The 19,297-nt window shown below is 42.6% G+C and overlaps 1 protein-coding gene across 4 annotated transcripts in view; it reads left to right on the top strand.

Annotated features, from left to right (window-relative positions):
• Positions 1-19,297, top strand: part of RYR2 (ryanodine receptor 2) — a 567,940-nt gene that overhangs the window by 522,832 nt on the left and 25,811 nt on the right. For all 4 annotated transcript variants that reach the window (XM_081039034.1, XM_081039033.1, XM_081039032.1 and 1 more), the window contains 8 exons: positions 4,787-4,891; positions 7,108-7,189; positions 9,190-10,487; positions 11,292-11,356; positions 12,986-13,133; positions 15,949-16,035; positions 16,599-16,817; positions 18,218-18,348. In XM_081039034.1, the coding sequence (XP_080895160.1) occupies positions 4,787-4,891; positions 7,108-7,189; positions 9,190-10,487; positions 11,292-11,356; positions 12,986-13,133; positions 15,949-16,035; positions 16,599-16,817; positions 18,218-18,348 (2,135 nt within the window). The remainder of the gene's footprint in view (positions 1-4,786; positions 4,892-7,107; positions 7,190-9,189; positions 10,488-11,291; positions 11,357-12,985; positions 13,134-15,948; positions 16,036-16,598; positions 16,818-18,217; positions 18,349-19,297) is intronic.

Raw genomic sequence — 19,297 nt, 5'->3', positions numbered from 1 at the left:
ACTGGTTAGCATAGAATTCCATGGAAAAATGCAGTATGCCTAAAATATTCTCCTGCCATTGTCCCCAGTTCCAGTTGACACTGGCCATAGATTCTTAGCCAGAGATGTCAATAAAAAAATTAGGCTGAGGTGTGAATTTATTCAGAATGAGCTTCTTTATCCTTTGGCCGATTGACATGTCACTCACTTCTTGGAGGCATGAACGGTGGGATTGGCTCTGGCATTTCCAGGGCCTGGTATCCACATCGACACTCAGTGAGTGTGAGGAAGGAAGGGGGGCAGGAAGGGGAGGACGTGACACCCTCTTTAGAGCGTTGCAGTAGAAGTGAGCGAGAAGTTTCGTAGAAATGTCATTAAGAAAGAGACGAGTATTTAAAACCTCTCTGTGTGTAATTACATAATTATACAATGTAATCATGTCTAATATAGGTAAAATTCCAAATACTATAAAGAATCTACCTTTTTTTTTAACATTGACTTGTTTTGTATTCTTAATAGGCTACACTTGTCTTAACCTGCAGATTTTGAAAAGATGTTGTAAAATTCTGGGTTTTTTTTCAACCAGCAAAGCCTTGCTATTTCCTAGAAGTCCACTCCGTCCTCTTTCCTTTGTACCTTCTGTCTCCATGGACAGAATGGTGACCACTGTGCTTGAGATGTGCTATGTAGGAGGAAGGAATATATAGTTTGCTTCCTTCGACTACATTTCGTCTTAGAGGGGGGAAAGTTACGTAAAAATAACAGATTGTGTCCTTAGAGCTGGCGTATTTACAGGTTGTTTGAGTGGATAAAGGACTCGTGACTGAGAGAGGTGAAGGCAGTGGCGGTGGACAGCTTGTCCCTGCCCTCTCCAGGCTCATTCCGTCCTCTATGTTCCTACTTGGGAAGAATCTCGCTTTTTCTACTCTCTCCTGGGGCAGGGAAAAATATCTTTATTTCTGCATTTCAAAGTAGAAAAGCCACACTTGATAATTCTAATAATTTTCTGTAAATCAAATAAAAGCGAATTTTGAATCAGTTTCAACCCACTGATATAATATTAATTATATATAATATATATAATATTAATATATAATATTATAATATATTATAATATAATATTATATATAATATTAATATATATCATATATAATATATATAATATTAACATATAATATTAATATATAATATATAAGGAAATATTCCTATTTCCTTATCTTTCCAGCTTCCATTATTGCCTTGATAGTCTCATCCACGTCTAGAAACATGTTATTCACACTTAATGTGAACTGGCCTGATGAAATAAGATTAACTGATGATTTGAGCAAGCCTGTGCTTTTTACAGAAACCGTTAGGAAAATGGTTTCTATATGACAAATGAAACTTAAATGCCATTTCAACCTAGAGTAGGCCTTTCTTGGTTCTTAAAATAAGTCAGATTCCGGAATTTATGTAAAAGTAGAAGCATGCCTTAACCTCTCACTATGTACAAAATTCTTTATTGTAACTTGTTTGTATGAACATTCAAAGGATAACAGGGCTTATTAAGGGATGGCATGGCTTATTATTGCTTATTCATTTTTTAACTTCTCATTACTCCTTGTTTATGTGACATATTTTTATATAAATTAATCATTTCTGAAACATATGTTTTACTCAAAACTGATTTTGGAATAATTTTAGATATGCAGAAAAGTTTCAAAGTGCTTCCATATACGATTCACCTGGCTTTCCCTAATACTGATATTTCATGTAACCATGATGCATTTGTCAAAACTAAGAAATTAATGTCAGCACAATTCTATAAACTAAATTAGAGCCCTTATTCTGATTTGACCAGTTTCTTCATTAATGTCCTTTTTCTGTCCCAGGAGCAAGTTCAGGTTACCACATCACATTTAGTGAAATACGTTTTGAAGAAGCTTGCCTTAGCCTCATAGTTACAGGTTGTTATTGCTACTCTGGACAAAAGCACGTCAGTTTCACGCTTATTTTGGACTGCCTTAAAGATGACAGCACTGCATATTGCTTTTGATTCAAATTCTTGCTAATGTAGATAATTATGTAATGGGGAAATCCAAAACCATCCAAACCAAGTTGTCACCTGTAAGATTCCATTCCAGTTTTAATAACGGGGGAAGGAGAATTGCTTTTGAGTTAGAGGCCATTGTGTTGTCAGAGTTCCTAGAGTAAGGCCACGGGATAACTGGTGAGAAAAAAGGAAGTTTTATTTATTGTTGCCACAGTCTGAAAGTAAGGCCCACCTGCCTTTTGGCGGTTGCAAAGGTGTTAGGTGGCACCACACAGGTCACGAGAAATGGGAGTGTGAGGTGGTGGGAAGGGCTGGTGTTCCGTTCAGAGTAGTGAGCTCTTCTCAGCAGTGCATGGCCTGAGGTCGGGCAGGTCCTGGGAAGGACATTCGGAGAATAGGTGGGGGCTTTGGCCTTGGGTTTGCAACTTTGTTGCATGTTGCGGAGACAACTCTTGGTCAAGTTTTGGTTGCAGAAGGACTTCGACTTTCAAATACTTTAACTTTTAATTAAGTACTTAAATACCACATGAAGCAAAATACTTCCTGACTTGAAGAAAAGTCACATTTACTTTCCTTGAAATAGCATCCTAGTGTCCCCCTGATGGCCTCCTGCACTTGCACCCCACCAATATTCCCACCATACAACTCACCACCAGCCTGGACTTGAACAACAGGGAAATCCTGAAGATCTGTTGCTTTGACACCAGTCATTGTAACAGCCAGACAGGGCTAAAGTTCGCTGTAAAATTAGGACAGCCTGGTACATTGGATGGGCTGAGTAACCTGATTCCTTCCCACCAGTGTCTCTTCAGACTTGCTTTGTGGACCATTTCTTTTCCAATCTTTGAATGGATCTTGTGCACTGGTCACTCTCAGATAAATACAATTCTTTCAGTCACTTTGTCACAGAATTGTCTCATTTCAATGACAATACAGTGGCATAATCACTTGACTCCGATCCACCTTAAAACCTCCCCTTACCCTTGAACCTGCCTTCATGCTGGAAAGGCCTCAGGGATGAGGATGGAGGGCTGAGGGCTCGGAGTAAAATATGGGCTTCTCTCCTGTCTCCCCACAGGGTTCCTCTGTTCTCCTTTCCAGCGTGTCAATCTCCGGCTTCCTCAGGGCGGGAACTGAGGGTGGAAGAAGAATCAGGGAGGGAAGGTCTCCTTCCAGGGCACCTATAAGTCAGGCCCTCACCCTGGATTTGCCGTCTGCGTGGCCTGTTGCAACCCTATTACCCGTAGTCCCTGGAAATGCTTCTTTTCCCATCCAGTTTTGAATTATTCCACAGACTCTGCATCTGGTGGCTCCGTCTGCCTTGGAGTCACATAACCCTTTTAGACAATCTTATTGGGCAATATTGGAACAGAGTAGCTCCATCCTGAGAAGCCCATATAAATTTCTTTTTTTTTTCTCACTCTCTGTCTTTCACATTTTTAGTGTATATGCTGCCGAAGCAAGCACTTTTCACATTTTTTAATACCAGAGCTTATACTCCAACTTCAGGAGACAGAAGCCAGGCACTCCGAGGGTCCTCTTGTTTCCCTCTCTCTCCTTGGTGTTAAGTGCTGGAGAAGAAACCCCTCTCCTTTCCCACTGCAGCAGGGATGGAGGTGAAGTGACTGCCAGGAGAGCTCTCTCCAACGTCTCCCCTTTTCAACTTCAACCTGTTTATGTCCTCGGGGTGGAAGACCTATTTAGTCCCCCTTCCTTGAGTACTAAAGTCCACATCTTGCTTATGGAATACAGATGCTCTTGGCACTTACTGTCTTTTGTTCTCAGGACCTCGACAGAAGCTGAGGCAGGACAAAGGTCCATTTCAGCATCCCATCAGTATCTTCAGTGCGGTCGTCTCTTCCGGTCACTGTTTCTAGAGTCGAATCTCAAAAATCTCTCCCTAACTTAAACTCATTATGAGTTGCTTGTCTAAAGGAATGAATGAATTGGAAGTTAAGAGCTATGTTGTATATGTGGTTTTTCTTTTCAAATAAGATACCTGTTATTTATTATTCTGGTCGATGGGTGTGTGTTTGCAAAACTTAGAGATTGTATAATTTTTCCTCGGAAAGTAAAAATAGAAATTGTCTCCATGGAAACATTCTACCTGCTACAACACATACACTCCAGTGCCACATAAAGATCACTTCTGAAGTGCAAGGGTAGAGAGCAAAGTTAGGTTCTGATTGCCTCTGATCTTGGGTTCATAAAGTTAATGACTAATTAGTAATCTTTTAAATCTCAGTGGTTGTACGATTGGTAAAACACTTATATAACTAAGAAAGCATTAAGAGGACTTTTTCTCTCTGATGAATGCTTTATCCTGGTTACTATTTAGCAATAGGAAGTATAGCTCTCTCATTTTAAGTAGAATCCCAGATTCTTTTCTCACAAGATAGTAAGCGCTGATTGATTTGGCTTAACAGCCAAAACAATTGGCTCTTACCCTTCTCCTCTAAATAGGAGAAAATAAAGGCAGACAAAACAAAATCGTTCATCATTTTTTGTCCCTGTTTTATTATTCACACAGAAACAGAACACGAAAATCTGTTGAAAAATTGTTTTCAGGATTTATTATATTAAACATTTCATAGATGAAAATGCTTATCTCCTAAAGGGTACTGTACCATTATCATCACTGTGTGTCTTTCATTTGGGGTTCCATCTTTTCAGATGACATGTTGGCGATACGCTGTGTTAAGTGAGTGCCTGTTACTGTGAGGTTGATCTTGAAGTGATGGTTCAGGAATGATGCTGTTGGTCTGTTTCCTGCAGGGCCCCTGCACTGGGAACCAGCAGAGCCTGGCCCACAGCCGGCTCTGGGATGCCGTGGTCGGCTTTCTCCACGTCTTTGCCCACATGCAAATGAAGTTGTCTCAGGTAAATCAGCTACCTCCTTCTAGCATCCTAAATGACAGATGGGACACCATAGTCACTGGCAGATCAAACACGCTCTCTTTCGTTAGAATATTATCGTTCTTAGATTACCTCTTTATATATCTCTTACTCTACATTAGAAAGCACTTTCTTAAATAAAAGATTTTGATGCAAGCTGGGAATAAGTGGGAACCATTATTCAAAACCGAGAACAAGAGATATTAAGGCATTGAATATATGGAGAAATAAAAGAGTGTAGTCCCTGAACACTGAACATTTCACAAGCCTTCATAGACCCACTTCTGGATGATTACTCTCCCTACAGATTACTGGGAAAGGCTTTTGATCTGCTACCAGCCCCCTGTTGAAGGGGGAGGGTTTATTTATAGGGTGGAAACAAGCAGCTTTTCTCTGCAAATGGCTTGTACCCACTAACAGAAAATTTAGTTCATGAAAGTCAAAGAGAAAAAAGTAGCTATAAGGATAAGCCAATACAAAATAGATGTCCCCCCATGTTTTAATGTTAATTGGGGTGTGCACATTGAAAATATCAGCATGTTTTTCTCATCACTGTGTCTATTTCATTTGAAGCTAAGAGATGCATGAATAGAAAAATTCTTCATATAAATCTTGAGTAAACATGTCCCTTTTAAGGGGTGACTTTTGCTGGATGTCCTGAGATCTGACATATCTGTCAGGGTGTGGGTACTTGCCAGATATCACATGGAGGAAAGCATGCTAGATTTAAAGTGAGAAGATTTTTCACCCCTCGATCCTATGAGTGTGGGTCCGCTATCTCGTCCCTTAGTCTCCTTTCCTCCCATAACCTGAGGATGTTCACATCTGCCCCCGGCCTAAAGCAGGGGCATGAAAACAAAGATAATCAAAGCCAGACACTGGTTAAAGTGGTCAGGGCAGATTTTAATTGGTAGGAACTATTGCGGGAGGGAAGAGAGTCCAGTGTGATTTGTACAGAGTTGACTGGGTGCTTTAAAGGGAGACTGAGGGGCTAGGAAGGGAGTGAACTGGGCCTCAGTAGAATCAGAAGTGAAAAATTATCAAGGCGTGGTCAGTGTGAATGCTATGAGTCCAGCTGGCAGGTACCAGTCAGGCTCCTACCCTCCCACAGAGATGGGGGGACAGAAGCCCTGTCCTCAGGTGTTGGCTGGAATAAACAGTACATTTTTTGGCGGCCCTGAGTTTTCTTAGGTATTCTAGTGGGGGCCAGGGTCATCCCAGGGATGTGGCTTTGAAACTATGTGCGTGTTCATTCAAGGCTTTGTAGACCAAGGGTGAGGCCTAGTTGAGAAGAGGGCACAGAGGAGCCTGGCTAGAGTTTGGTCAAGGAGAGAATCTTTGTCATTGTCTAGTTATTGATGACTTCAGCCAAATAAGAAAATGTCACGATGCTTTCATCTAATCACTAATGACATTTTAGTAAGTAACGGAAACCAATGTGAACGAAGAGAGTTCTCTTTCTGATGTACCCGCATCCCTATATTAATATCTGGCGTTACCTCACAGTTTGCAATTCGTAGACTTGGTCAAGGCAACAACTATTTATAAAGAAAAAGTCCCATGTTTCCAGCAATGTAGAAATGTAGCTTTGTGTGTTGCAAAATCCAGATGAATAACATGATACCTGGTATAATTAAAAATGTATTTTTTTCATGGTGAACAATTAATATCAAAAACAAAACGAAAACCCCAGACAATTTTAACCAGAGAATTATAAGAGATTGTAATAAAAATGGTAAAGAAGGTACACTGTACACATTTTGGATTAGATTTCTGTAGCAGAAGTCTCTGCCTGTTCTTTACAGGATACATTACTTTTTACAAAATAGCATCTTTGTGTAGTAAGTTAGAAAGAAGCAAAGACAAGTACTGTACAGACTTTTCCAGCGACAGAAAGATATCTACGTGCAGAGCCACCTGAGTCCTGCCGGGCGGGCCCTGGGAAACATGTCGCTGCCCTGTCCCTCTGCGCTCGTTACACTGGCTTGTGTCCCTGCACACACTGTGAACACGAGTTGGAATCGGTCATACCTGTGCTTTCGTCCTGGGATGTATATTTTGAATAAGCCACACGCCTGCATTTGGCCTTCCTTTTGTTCTGTCCCTCTGCGTTTACTGTTTGTGGGACACTCATGAGACGTGTCATGTTCGGGCTGCCTAGTTTTCTCATGATCTCAAATGCAATTTGTTAATATTTTCAGGATTCCAGTCAAATCGAACTATTAAAAGAACTAATGGATCTTCAGAAGGACATGGTGGTCATGTTGCTGTCCATGTTAGAAGGTAGTTTTGACTTATATATTTACATTGTACATATTCAACTTCCCTTTATTGTGTTTTGAAGGGATAATATGTCAGCATGCTGCAAAGACTAAAATAGCCAAGTGAGATGTAATAAATGCTTGAGTGTATTGGGGACTTTATGACTCTGGAGTTAATTTTTTTAAAAAAGAGAGATCCTGCATATCACAGCTTACATGTCTATGGAATGAAACCACAATACTTTACAGTAATATTTTTCCTTTCATAGTGATGCCCCATAGAGAAGACTCTCCAGAAAGACTGTGTATAAAGTTTCATTTGTTTGTCTCTGAGTAATCAGTGGGTATCACAGACATTTGGATAAACTGCAACACTGTGAATTGCTGCTCTGAGCTTTCCTCATTGTAACCCCTGTGGGTGGCAGTCTTGTCCTGCCTCCATACGCCCTCTCAGTTTCTACTCTCTCTTCTATTTCCACTTCTTTTTTTGTTATTACATTGCTCTTCTGCATCTGGCAGTAAACATAGTGGTTGAGCGCTTGGTTCCCATATCCGCGGCTAATACATGTGACCCGCGGATAAATCTCACCTCCATTGTTCAGTTTCCTCTGTGAAATGGAGATAATGAGAAACTAACATGAGCATTCCGTGAACTCTTGTGAATATGACCACAGCAACCAAACAACATTCACCATCATGTAACCTGTCCTTTCTTCTTAAACCTTCCTGATTTTTCCTTCCTAGTCCACCCTGCATTGTGAAACTGCACTTTGATTAACTCAGTCAGGAGTCTTGCCCTGTTCAGGAACTTCAGAGACACACCATTTGCTTAAAACCCTTCGGTAGCAGCCACTTCATACCCTCCGAGCACCATGGGGTCCTTTCACCATGACCTCATTTCAAATTTCAGTCTGAAAAACAACAATAAGAACAGCAGCAGCAGCAACCGTAGTCATAACAACCTAAAATTAACCTTTTGTAGTGTCCCAGCTCCTGGTTTAAGTACTTATTTCATCCTAATACCAGGTTCAGGAGTTTGCTAATATCATTATCACTGTTTTGCAAATGAGGAGACTGGGGTGCAGAGAGGTGAAGAGCCCTTCCAGAGTGCCCAGGGGTAGATGGTGGGGCCTGGATTGCAGCCCAGAGAGGTGGAGAGCCCTTTCAGGGTTCTCAGGGTGCCCTGGGTGCCCACGGGTAGATGGTGGGGCCTGGGTTGCAGCCCACCGTGGGGCTCCTGAGCCCGTACTCCGAACCACAGTGGTTACTGCTTCACAGATGGATGCAGCAGGCCTCTCACCACTTGTCCTTCTCTGTGTCAGTCTGTATATTGCATAGCATGCTCTGTGCAAACAGTGAAAGCATTCTGAGACTGTAATTTAAGATGCTATCGAAATTTCTCAAGTTTATCAGTAATCTGTCATTTTCCAAGCATAAACCTTCTGGACCATGAGGAAAAATGCAGGGCAGTGCTTTACATTTTAAATCAGAAAGAGCATATAACTTGCTCTCAGGGGATCTTTTTAAAGTCAGACACTTACCCTCACTAACCATGTCACAATGGCTACCTCAGTTTCCTCAATAGTAAAATCAGAATTAATGAAAAGTACCTGCCTTACAGACATGAAAGCATTCAAATCAGGTGTTGTCTATAAGGAGAGATTTTTCAATCATAAAAGATTATGCAAATACTCATTTTTATTAATAATGAGACTGGATTTCAGGTCAAGCTTTTGGATATACATGTTTGCCCATTTTCTTTTTCCTAAAACATATTGCTTCTTTGATCAATTTAAGGAAGAAAAAAAAGCCAACTTTTGTTCAAATATTGTTTTCTGTGCGTTAGTTTAATTCCTTTGTAAATGTGGTTTTGCATGTGTTTGTGTAATCACAATAATCATTGAACGAGGAGCCACCCTTGACTCAGATGGTGTATAAGGTCTGTATTGTTATATTCTCCATAGACATTCCTTTTTATTGATCAGGGGTTCATTTTGATCGAGTGCCATTCTCTCCCACCAGGCAATGTGGTAAATGGAACCATCGGCAAGCAGATGGTCGACATGCTTGTGGAGTCTTCCAACAACGTGGAGATGATTCTCAAATTCTTTGACATGTTCTTAAAACTGAAGGATTTGACCTCTTCTGACACGTTTAAGGAATACGACCCCGATGGCAAGGGCGTCATTTCCAAGAGGGAGTTCCACAAAGCGATGGAGAGCCACAAGCACTACACGCAGTCCGAGACCGAGTTCCTTCTGTCCTGCGCTGAGACAGATGAAAACGAAACCCTCGACTATGAGGAATTTGTCAAGCGGTTCCACGAGCCCGCAAAGGACATTGGCTTCAATGTGGCTGTCCTTCTGACCAACCTTTCGGAGCACATGCCCAACGACACGCGGCTGCAGACGTTCCTGGAGCTGGCGGAGAGCGTGCTCAACTACTTCCAGCCCTTCCTGGGCCGCATCGAGATCATGGGGAGTGCCAAGCGCATCGAGAGGGTGTATTTTGAGATCAGCGAGTCCAGCCGGACGCAGTGGGAAAAGCCCCAGGTCAAGGAGTCCAAGAGGCAATTCATCTTCGACGTGGTCAACGAGGGCGGTGAGAAGGAGAAGATGGAGCTCTTCGTGAACTTCTGCGAGGACACCATATTTGAGATGCAGCTGGCGGCCCAGATCTCCGAGTCGGACTTGAATGAGAGGTCAGCCAACAAAGAGGAGAGTGAGAAGGAGAAGCCGGAAGAGCAGGGCCCGAGAATGGGCTTCTTCTCCATTCTGACAGTCACGTCGGCCCTGCTGGCTCTCAGGTACAATATCCTGACCCTTGTGCGGACGCTCAGCCTGAAGAGCCTGAAGAAGCAGATGAAGAAGGTGAAGAAGATGACGGTGAAGGACATGGTCACGGCCCTCTTTTCCTCCTACTGGAGCGTTGTGATGAGCCTCGTGCACTTCGTCACCAGCGTGCTCAGGGGCTTTTCCCGCATCGTCTGCAGCCTGCTCCTGGGAGGCAGCCTGGTGGAAGGGGCAAAGAAGATCAAAGTCGCTGAGCTTCTGGCCAACATGCCGGACCCCACGCAGGATGAGGTGAGGGGAGACGGGGAGGAGGGCGAGAGGAAGCCCCTGGAAGCCGCGCTGCCCTCGGAGGATCTCACGGACCTGAAGGACCTGACAGAGGAAAGTGACCTCCTGTCAGACATATTCGGCTTAGATCTGAAGAGAGAAGGAGGACAGTACAAACTCATCCCTCATAACCCAAATGCTGGCCTCAGCGACCTCATGAGCAACCCTGTGCCCGCCCCCGAGGTGCAGGAGAAATCTCAGGTAACTTACCACTGTGTCCCGGCGGCTCTCTGGATGCGCGCTGAGCTCAGTATGTGAGCTTCATGTCAGCATTCGTGCAGTGGCCGCCGTGTGCTCAACATGCGACTCAAGCTTCCAAGAGAAGTGGAAAAAGCAGAGCTGGCCTTTGGGAGGTTCTTTACAAATTACTGAATTATCTTAAACTACTAGGTGTAAGCTCAGGTACCCACCCTAATGACATTAGTCAATTGAACAACCATTCCATCCGTAAATATTTTGAGTATTCACCATGTGTCTGACACATGGGGTATCATAGGGAAGTAAGGGAAATAGAAGGTGTGGTCATGGCTTTCGGGTTGCCTGAAAGAATTATTCGAAAGAGAAAACTAACCTTCATGGAAAAGCTAGAAAGCTGTTAAGTGTTACATGGCACAGACTGTAGACAGTAGAGGTAGCACGTGTCGAGAGAATGGAAGCATCAGAATGGTTTGGAGTAGCAGTTAGATGAGGGTTAAGAACTGGCACTTAATTGGACTTGAAGGATGAGTAAGAGTTGAGTTGAGGAATGAGGTAAAGAAGGGTATTTCTGAAGGGACAGAGAAAGTGGGAGGCAGGCGCTCACGAAGTCCGCACCTACTGTGTGTGGAGGGTCAGTGCACACAAGGGGAAATGTGGGCTGCTAGTGAAAGCCCACCTGGCACGTTATCTCGACATGGGCAGAAGGTCATTTCTAGGTCACAATTCGGCACATGGTCACAGGGCTCCCTAAACTCATTCAAAGGTGATGTGTAACCTCCTTTTCTTTTTCCCATTGACTCATTCCAGGAACAAAAGGTGAAAGAGGAAGAAAAGGAAGAAAAAGAAGAAAAATCAGAACCGGAAAAAGCCGAGTAGGTGTAGTTTCTCTATACTTTCCTTGTTTCATTTGTGCTCTCTCTTTAGGGGACAGAATGGAGACTGTCAGGCTACACGATGATGTCTGTCGTCTCCGTGGACAGGCTGTAACCGAGGACCTCAGTCCTGGGAGGAGAAGTATAGATACCTGCCCGCCCACCTGCGCAGGTTGCCTGTCCAGTCTTCCTGTTCCATCCGGGTTCTGTTTGTGTTTCTGTCTCAGCAGAAAAGCCTCCATTGCCTTTAAGGGGGGCTCTTCAGAGATGACTGATAGCTGCAGTTCTGGTTTAAAACCGTGTATGTATTTCTGTCCTTGGAAAGAGGGGAGGAGACCCACATTCTGAATGCCATTGCCAAGGGTCCTTGAGAAGTCCCTCAAAGCTAGTCCTGGGGCCACACGCACAAAAATTGCTGGAGAGTTTGTTAAAAACACACATTCCTGGCCACCGCCCCAGAGATGCTGGTTCAGCAGGTCTGGTGTGGCCCCGGAATTGCATTTTCACCAACACTCCTAGAGCACTGTTGTAAGGGCAGCAATAAGCAATAAAGAGCTGGATATGGGCAATGAAAATGTGTGACTTCCTCCTAACACTGACTTTCTGTTAATAACTGAAACATACACCTTTCCCCATATTTAAACAATTCTATATGCACATTTTTAAAAAAATGGGGAACTCAGAATTTTAAGTGTCTGTAGTGGCACTATTCTCACATAGCAGCTTATTTTCCTCTATTCTGGCATTTTCTTTGGTCTGTTCTCATTGTTTATTTTTGCAGTCAGCACTACTCATTGTCACAGATCTTGCTGTTGGATCAGTTATAAAAATGGCCATGTAAGTGACTGTTATAGTGAGATGTAGACGTGTATAACAGGGTTCACAGTTATTTCAATGGCAGCTGTTTAATATTAAAAATAACGTTACACATGCCTCATATGGGTTGAGGTTAAGTGTGGGTTTTGTGTCTGTGGATTTTGTGTTTGTGATGACACAAATACATAAATACACTTTCATGAAGGATTGGTACTTTGTACCTAGAGGGATTTTAGGCATCAAATTGTAGTGCTTCTAATTTCATTATTGGCCTCAAAATTAATAATTGACATCCTGTATACATGTGAACAACCAAATGCATATGACTCTGATTTTAAGTCCTAATGGCTTGTCAGAATTAAAGATTGAACATTAAAATCATAATTTAAAGTTAAAGTCTGATGGAAAATCAATAAAAAGTCTTGATTGTCACTCTCAGGGAAATGTTTTATTGTACAGTTGAGAGGGAATGTGCTGTATACAGATACAAAGATACTTCCAGCATTATCCATCTGCAGGAGGCTTGGATGAACAGAAATCTGACCCCTAATTCTAGAATTTTGAATATTATAGTTCATTGGAGAGAAAGTAATTTTCTTTTTTTCTTTTATTAAGTGTATCGGGGTGACATTAGTTAATAAAATTACATAGGTTTCCAGTGTGCAATTCTCTAATGCATCATCTGTATATTGAGAAAGTAGTTGGCAAAAATAGTACTCTGATTTAAATATTTGTTCGTTGCTGTATTTTGGCATGAAACTCGTTTGTTCTTTAGTTTCTGGATGACATATATTTATTTGTCTGTGTTCACAGGGGAGAAGACGGGGAAAAAGAAGACAAGGCCAAGGACGATAAGGGCAAACAGAGGCTGCGGCCACTGCACACACACAGATATGGGGAGCCAGAGGCCCCCGAATCCGCGTTCTGGAAGAAAATCATAGCCTACCAACAGAAGCTCCTAGTAAGCCATTTTAGAACGAATGTTGTGGTGACATGTTGTGAGACAATAATAACTCTGGCTCAGTAAATAGTCATTGACCTCCCTGGGGTAGCAATCAGGGAACCAAGTCAGACCTGTATGTATGTTTGATTTGCCCATCTCAGTGTGTTTATTATATGTTATAACGAATGGCGTCAGTCCACTGCTCCCTATGGTCAAACCCATAACCTCTGCACACATTCCAGTGACCCGAACCCGCTGGGTATAATGACTGCCAGCATCCAGTGTCTTCCCACAAGGACTCTAGGGCAAGTCAGCCCATGTATCCTGAAGCCCCACTGTGTGCAGGACACTGTGTGAGGCTCTGCAGTTCATTAAAGCAAAACCTGGGAGCCTTCAGGGTGCAAGGAACTCCTACTGATGGTCCTGAACTGGGCTAACATCATTGTTTTATTAAAAATCCAGTTATAAAAACATCAGTGAAGGAGCCAACTCTCCCTTGATAATAAGAAGGTCTGTTCCAAATTATTCTTTAAATAGAAATAAGTAAAAGGAAGAAATGAATGAAGAGAGAAAAGATAGTTCTTCATGTAGTCCTACACATTTTATAGAAATGCTCCCCAAATTAATGAAATACATATTCATCTTTGGTAAACAAAGAAGTTGTCATTCTCTATCTCTAGTCATGTTCATACAGGGTGGAATTTTTAAAATTTTTGTTTGAAAGACTTTTTATTTGTATGTGTATAAATATTATACACAATTTTTAAAGCAGGAAAAATTGGGGAAGTGAGTGTGTAGAATAAACCTACAAAAGGTACTGACCAATAATAACAGACCTAGAAACTAACAACAACGCTCTTCACAATAAAGCCATCTCATAGGCAAAATCATAGTCAGTGTTTTACAGCCTTTGGGAATCAAAAATAGACATTTAGGAAACTCGATGTACTTTAGAACTTCACCTATAAGGGAAATGGGTTAGTCTCAGTAATTAAATATTCTAACTGCTTACATATACATATAATGTTTTTATATAATTTTTGAACATACATATCTTAATAGTTTTAACTATTTTCTTAAACACCTATACTTCCCCTGTATTGTTTAGTGTAGAGTACACTGAACATAAAGTATGTTCTAGATCACTCTGATAGTCAGTAATTGGGTGTGTTGTGATAGTTGACATAGCTGCAGGTGTAGATGGACGGCGTGGCCATGAGCCTGCATGGGCGCCACACACCCTGAGGTAGCCAGTGGGTTCCTGGAGAATATGGTGACTCCAGAGGCAAAGCAAGTAAAGACATCTTGTCGTCTCTCTGCCTCTGGGTCACAGGCTCCTGACTGCAATGACTTTCGCTGATCACCAGTTCGTATGCATGAGACTGGTCATGCCCACATGAGGCTGCCATGGGCCCTGTGTCCCTAGGTCTTTGTCGCCTCCCAGCTCAGACAGCAGGGTAACTAACACAGCCTCTCTGACCCAGTTCCACCTTCCTGGGTGAACCAATTTGGAGCGGTGGCCAATCTTGGTCCTGTAATCTGTGGCAGTAAAGGCGGGGTCATGTGTGGGCAGTGACATCACCAAAATGGCGGCATCACCAAAATGGCGTATGTGCACTGAGAGGGAGATGAGAGCAGTTGTCATTGTCATAGGACCTTGTGGCACTGAAGCCCCTGGCATAGCCACTTGGTCACCTTGCAGAGTTCTCCCACTTAATATTGAAATAAATGCTCGATCTCTCCCAGAGATTTTTCCCTTAAATCCAATTCTCTAAGTTTCCCCATCCGCCCAGCTCAGTAAATGGCACCAACCATTTACTTGGTTGCTCAGACCCTGAAATCCAGAAGTTATCGTGTCTAAGTCCTCTCTTTCTTTCCCGCCTCAAATACAATCCAACAATAATTCTTCTCAGCTCTCTCTTTTCAAATACATCCAGAGTTTGCCCAGTCTTACCCTCTCTATGGCGACCCCATCCAAGCCACCACCATTGATGTAACTCCTTCTGCACTTCTGTAATAACTTTGTAGCTGGTCCCCTGGCTGCCACGCAGGCCTCCCAACTATTTCCCATACAGAAACTGAAATAATCTTTCCAAATCATAAACTGATCACATCAAGCCTTTTTTCAGATCTTCCTAGAATAAAATAATAATTCCAATTATAATAACAAGAATCATAACCAGCTTTCCCTCTATTAAGGTACTGAATCCTCATAGCAAACTTACGAGAAAGGTTGTCTTTTCCATACTTCACAGATGAGAGAAGTGATGCTACGAGGGTGATTAAGTCACTTGTGCCCATCCCCCAATGAGGAAGGGGTGACGGCAGCCAGGGTCGCCCCAGAGATCGCAAACGGAACCACTGTGCTGGAAGAGACAACATAGACTTTATCAGAAGTCTCACCCCACACTCACGTCTCTGACCTCAGCCCTTCCCACTCTCCCCTCTTCTCACCGTGCCCCTTTCTTTATCCTCCAACACTTTAACATCACTCTGAACTCAGGACTTCACCTCTGCGCTCCTTCTCTCACTGTCATACCCTTTGCTCCCCCAGTTGTTCACTTGACCTGTGCCCTGTGGCACTCGGGGTTCTGCTCAGATATCCCCTCCTAAGATAAACCTTCCCTGACCAGCCATCTGAAGTGGCACCCCCATTCCCTAGGTCCTAACCCCATCACTGTTATGTCCACAGCCCCAAGAATAGTGCTTGATACATAGTACATAGTCGGTGCTTCGGAAGTAGTGTCGGGTAAATGAACGAATGCTTTATTTAAATTGTCTGCCAATTTCAAGTCCCTTGATATAGTGACCTTCTAATTTTTTTCACCTCCAGAACTATTTTGCTCGCAACTTTTACAACATGAGGATGTTAGCCTTGTTTGTCGCATTTGCAATCAATTTCATCTTGCTCTTTTATAAGGTATGTACGTCTTAGTCTTTGAATAAACAGACTGAATTGAGTGTAGAGATTTCACAAATCCACTAGTGAGCCTGTCTAAATTCAGTCTAAAATATATTTGATGAAAGAGAAACCTAATGTTCGGGCGCATCTCTGAATGCAAGGCAGGGGCAGATTTGTTCCTTTGCATGCTGAGGACAGCTAAGGACGGCCCCATGACGCGTGTTTGGTTCGGCCAAGGGTTACCTAAGGTGTTTCCAGCCTAACTGGCTGAATAGCTCACTGGTATTACCTGGGTCACATGCACTTCTTTTGATAATTGAGAAGGCAGCTTAGCCGTCTAGTTTTTTCCTGCCTGTGTTGGATCCTCATACCTCCTGGTGAATTAGAAGGCATTTTACAAGTGTGTTCATTACTTGCCATTGGTTTTCAGAGCCGTCTTTCCAGCCTTTGCCTCTAGTCTTTCCTCTGTGTAGTGGCTTCACATCCGGCTACTTGCAGTTAAGGCTGAGTTTCCGCTGTTTCTTGTTTACATGATGTCTTAGAGGAAGTGAACTGACTGCACTTTAAATGGTTTGAATCAGGTCTCCACTTCTTCTGTGGTTGAAGGAAAGGAGCTCCCCGTGCGCAGCTCAGGGGAAAACGCCCAGGTCAGCAGCCTGGACAGCGGCTCGCCCCGCATCCTCGCCGTGCACTTCGTGCTGGAGGAGAGCAGCGGCTACATGGAGCCCACGCTGCGGATCCTGGCCGTGCTGCACACCGTCATTTCCTTCTTCTGCATCATCGGCTACTACTGCCTGAAGGTAAGACGGTAGGAGCCCGGGCACCTGCACACACGTGCGTGTCCACATGTCTGTGCAGGTTGGACTTCTGGGGAAGAAGCCATTGTGAGATGGAGAGTACATGTCCCAGGAATCAATGCCTGTAGAGGAGCGGGAGGGAGCAGGAGGCAACAGAGGGGACAGGGGGCTGCGTGCAGACACACAGGGCAGCCCTGGCCCGTCTCTGAAGCTGGCACCCTCGGGCTGTCCTGGGCTGGGACATTGGAGCATGGCCTTCTGATCTCCATGGTGACCTGGCACTGGCTGTAGGCTGCCCTGGGAAGGGATATGGCCTTGGGCTGTCTTACTGTAGCTTTCGTATATTGGTAATTATTCGCATAATGACCAATTTCACCTATAACTTGACCCCGCAGATGTGACCCATTCACTCCGTCTCCTAGCATTGCTCCAGTGTGTTAGGAACTAACGACATATGTCATATCAAACCTAGGGCTCGTTTTGATTGTTCTGTTATTAGGGATGTGTCTATTGACATCTTGGGTGGAAATGCTTCAGTTTGTCTCACTTCACCCAGAAAACAAGGCAGCAGTTTAATTTGTGAATTTAACTCAAGAGACTCTCTGAGTGCCTGGGCTGCCCATTACCTTGCCCACTTCGTCATTTTCTCCTAACGAGACACCTTGTCACTGTCCCTGCCTCTGCTCGTGAAGCTTCCAGAAAATTTGAAAAAACAGGGCCCAGAGTAAAAGACTGGAATGTAACGTTTCTTCAGAAACTTTTCAGTCCCTCTTCTCCCCTGGTTTTATGGGAGGGATATTCTCATATGCTTGCAGACCCTCTGCATCGTTTGAGGGTCTATGTCTTGTGGAAAGTCTGTCCATATGAAAAGAGAGTCAGTGTGCTCTGGAGACATCTTGGCAAACTGACAAAGAGTTTTGCTGAAGTTGAAATTAAAATTTATTTGAAAATAGCTTGTGGGCATGCTGAGCAAGGGGTTATTAAAGACATTTCTCAAATAAAACACTGCATTTTTTAGAAGCATGCATTTTGCTATATTAGTAACGTTGCTATATTTTATTGCCTCAATTTCTATTATAATTATGTGTAGATACATATATAATATGCAAAAGAAAATAATTTTGCATAACCTTTTTAATATTTAAAAGTGATTTCATTAGTGCAATTGCATATGAACCTCTATGTGTTTAAAAACACATGAATATATATAATATCTATTCTATCTTTTGTTTTTTCAAAACCTCTAAATGCTTCTTTCCGCCTAATTCATTTTCACTCAATTTTTACTTGCCTATAAGTAACATGGGAAATACTTCTTTCCAAGAACTGTTTTGTAAATATATTGACCACAGGAGATGTCAGTATATCTAAACTAATTTAAAATGTTTATTTTTCAAATATAGGTCCCACTGGTTATTTTTAAACGAGAAAAGGAAGTAGCTCGAAAATTGGAATTCGATGGGCTTTATATTACAGAACAGCCTTCAGAAGATGATATTAAAGGCCAGTGGGATAGACTTGTAATCAACACACAGTGAGTAAAGCATATATGAGACATTTCTGTGCTCACAAATTTCTAGACATGAAATACTTTGCTGGATTTCCTGCATATGTGTCAAGTTTAGCAGAGGTGAATAATGGGTATATATTGAGCCAAGAAAGTCAGAAGGCTGAGCGCCACCAGCCTTTTCATGGCGGCCATCCATTTTTGCCCTCTGTGTTCTGAATCCCTGAATCACAGAGGGCTTTGAGAATATTCCCACAGCCCTGAGGGAACTTTGCCTCCTCACTCAGTGTTTAAAAAAGGGTGCAGCTGGAGGTTTCACCTGCAGGGTGGGGTCGTCTCCTCCCAAAGCAGAGAGGAAGCACAGATTATTCATTAAGGAAGAAGTTGGAGCATTAAAAGCAAAGATATTGAATTTCAAACTTTTAATGTATCCAAGTTTTAAGCTGTCAGTTGCCTAACATAAAATGAGCTAAGGATTATGACACGTAAAATATAAGATAGGAAAATACATACTTTTTCCAGACACTCGTTAGTTAGCCTTGTGAGATTAAGACCCAGACTCTTAGCTGCTGTTCCAAGTAGAAATCCATCACAAAGTAGAATTTTCCACCGTTAAAAATGTTAGTGATACAATATTTTTGGAGTAGTTCGCACTTTTCAAGGGTGAAATATCTTCTTTTTATTATGATTAGTTTTGCATATTTTTAAAAAGTTATCATTTCTAATAGGTTCTGGATGTTCAAATGGGGGATGCTTTGTTTGTGAATAACACAGTAAATGTTTACTTGGAATGTTCTGTGTTTTGTTTAGCTGTTTAATACTGACTTGAACTAAGTGTGTCCTCTTCAGTGAGCTCTGTTCCAGTTAAGGTGCCAGCGTCACGTTTTGGTTCCATGATCAAAGTTTCCTTGAGGGTAACTGGTAGAATGAGGATTTTTACTTAATAGGAAAAACAATGACAGATTTTTAGTTTAGT

This window comes from Rhinolophus hipposideros (genome assembly GCF_964194185.1).
Source record: "Rhinolophus hipposideros genome assembly, chromosome: 26".
Taxonomy (NCBI): domain Eukaryota; kingdom Metazoa; phylum Chordata; class Mammalia; order Chiroptera; family Rhinolophidae; genus Rhinolophus; species Rhinolophus hipposideros.
The sequence above is the reverse complement of the archived record's forward strand: the minus strand, read 5'-3'. Positions and strand labels throughout refer to the sequence as shown.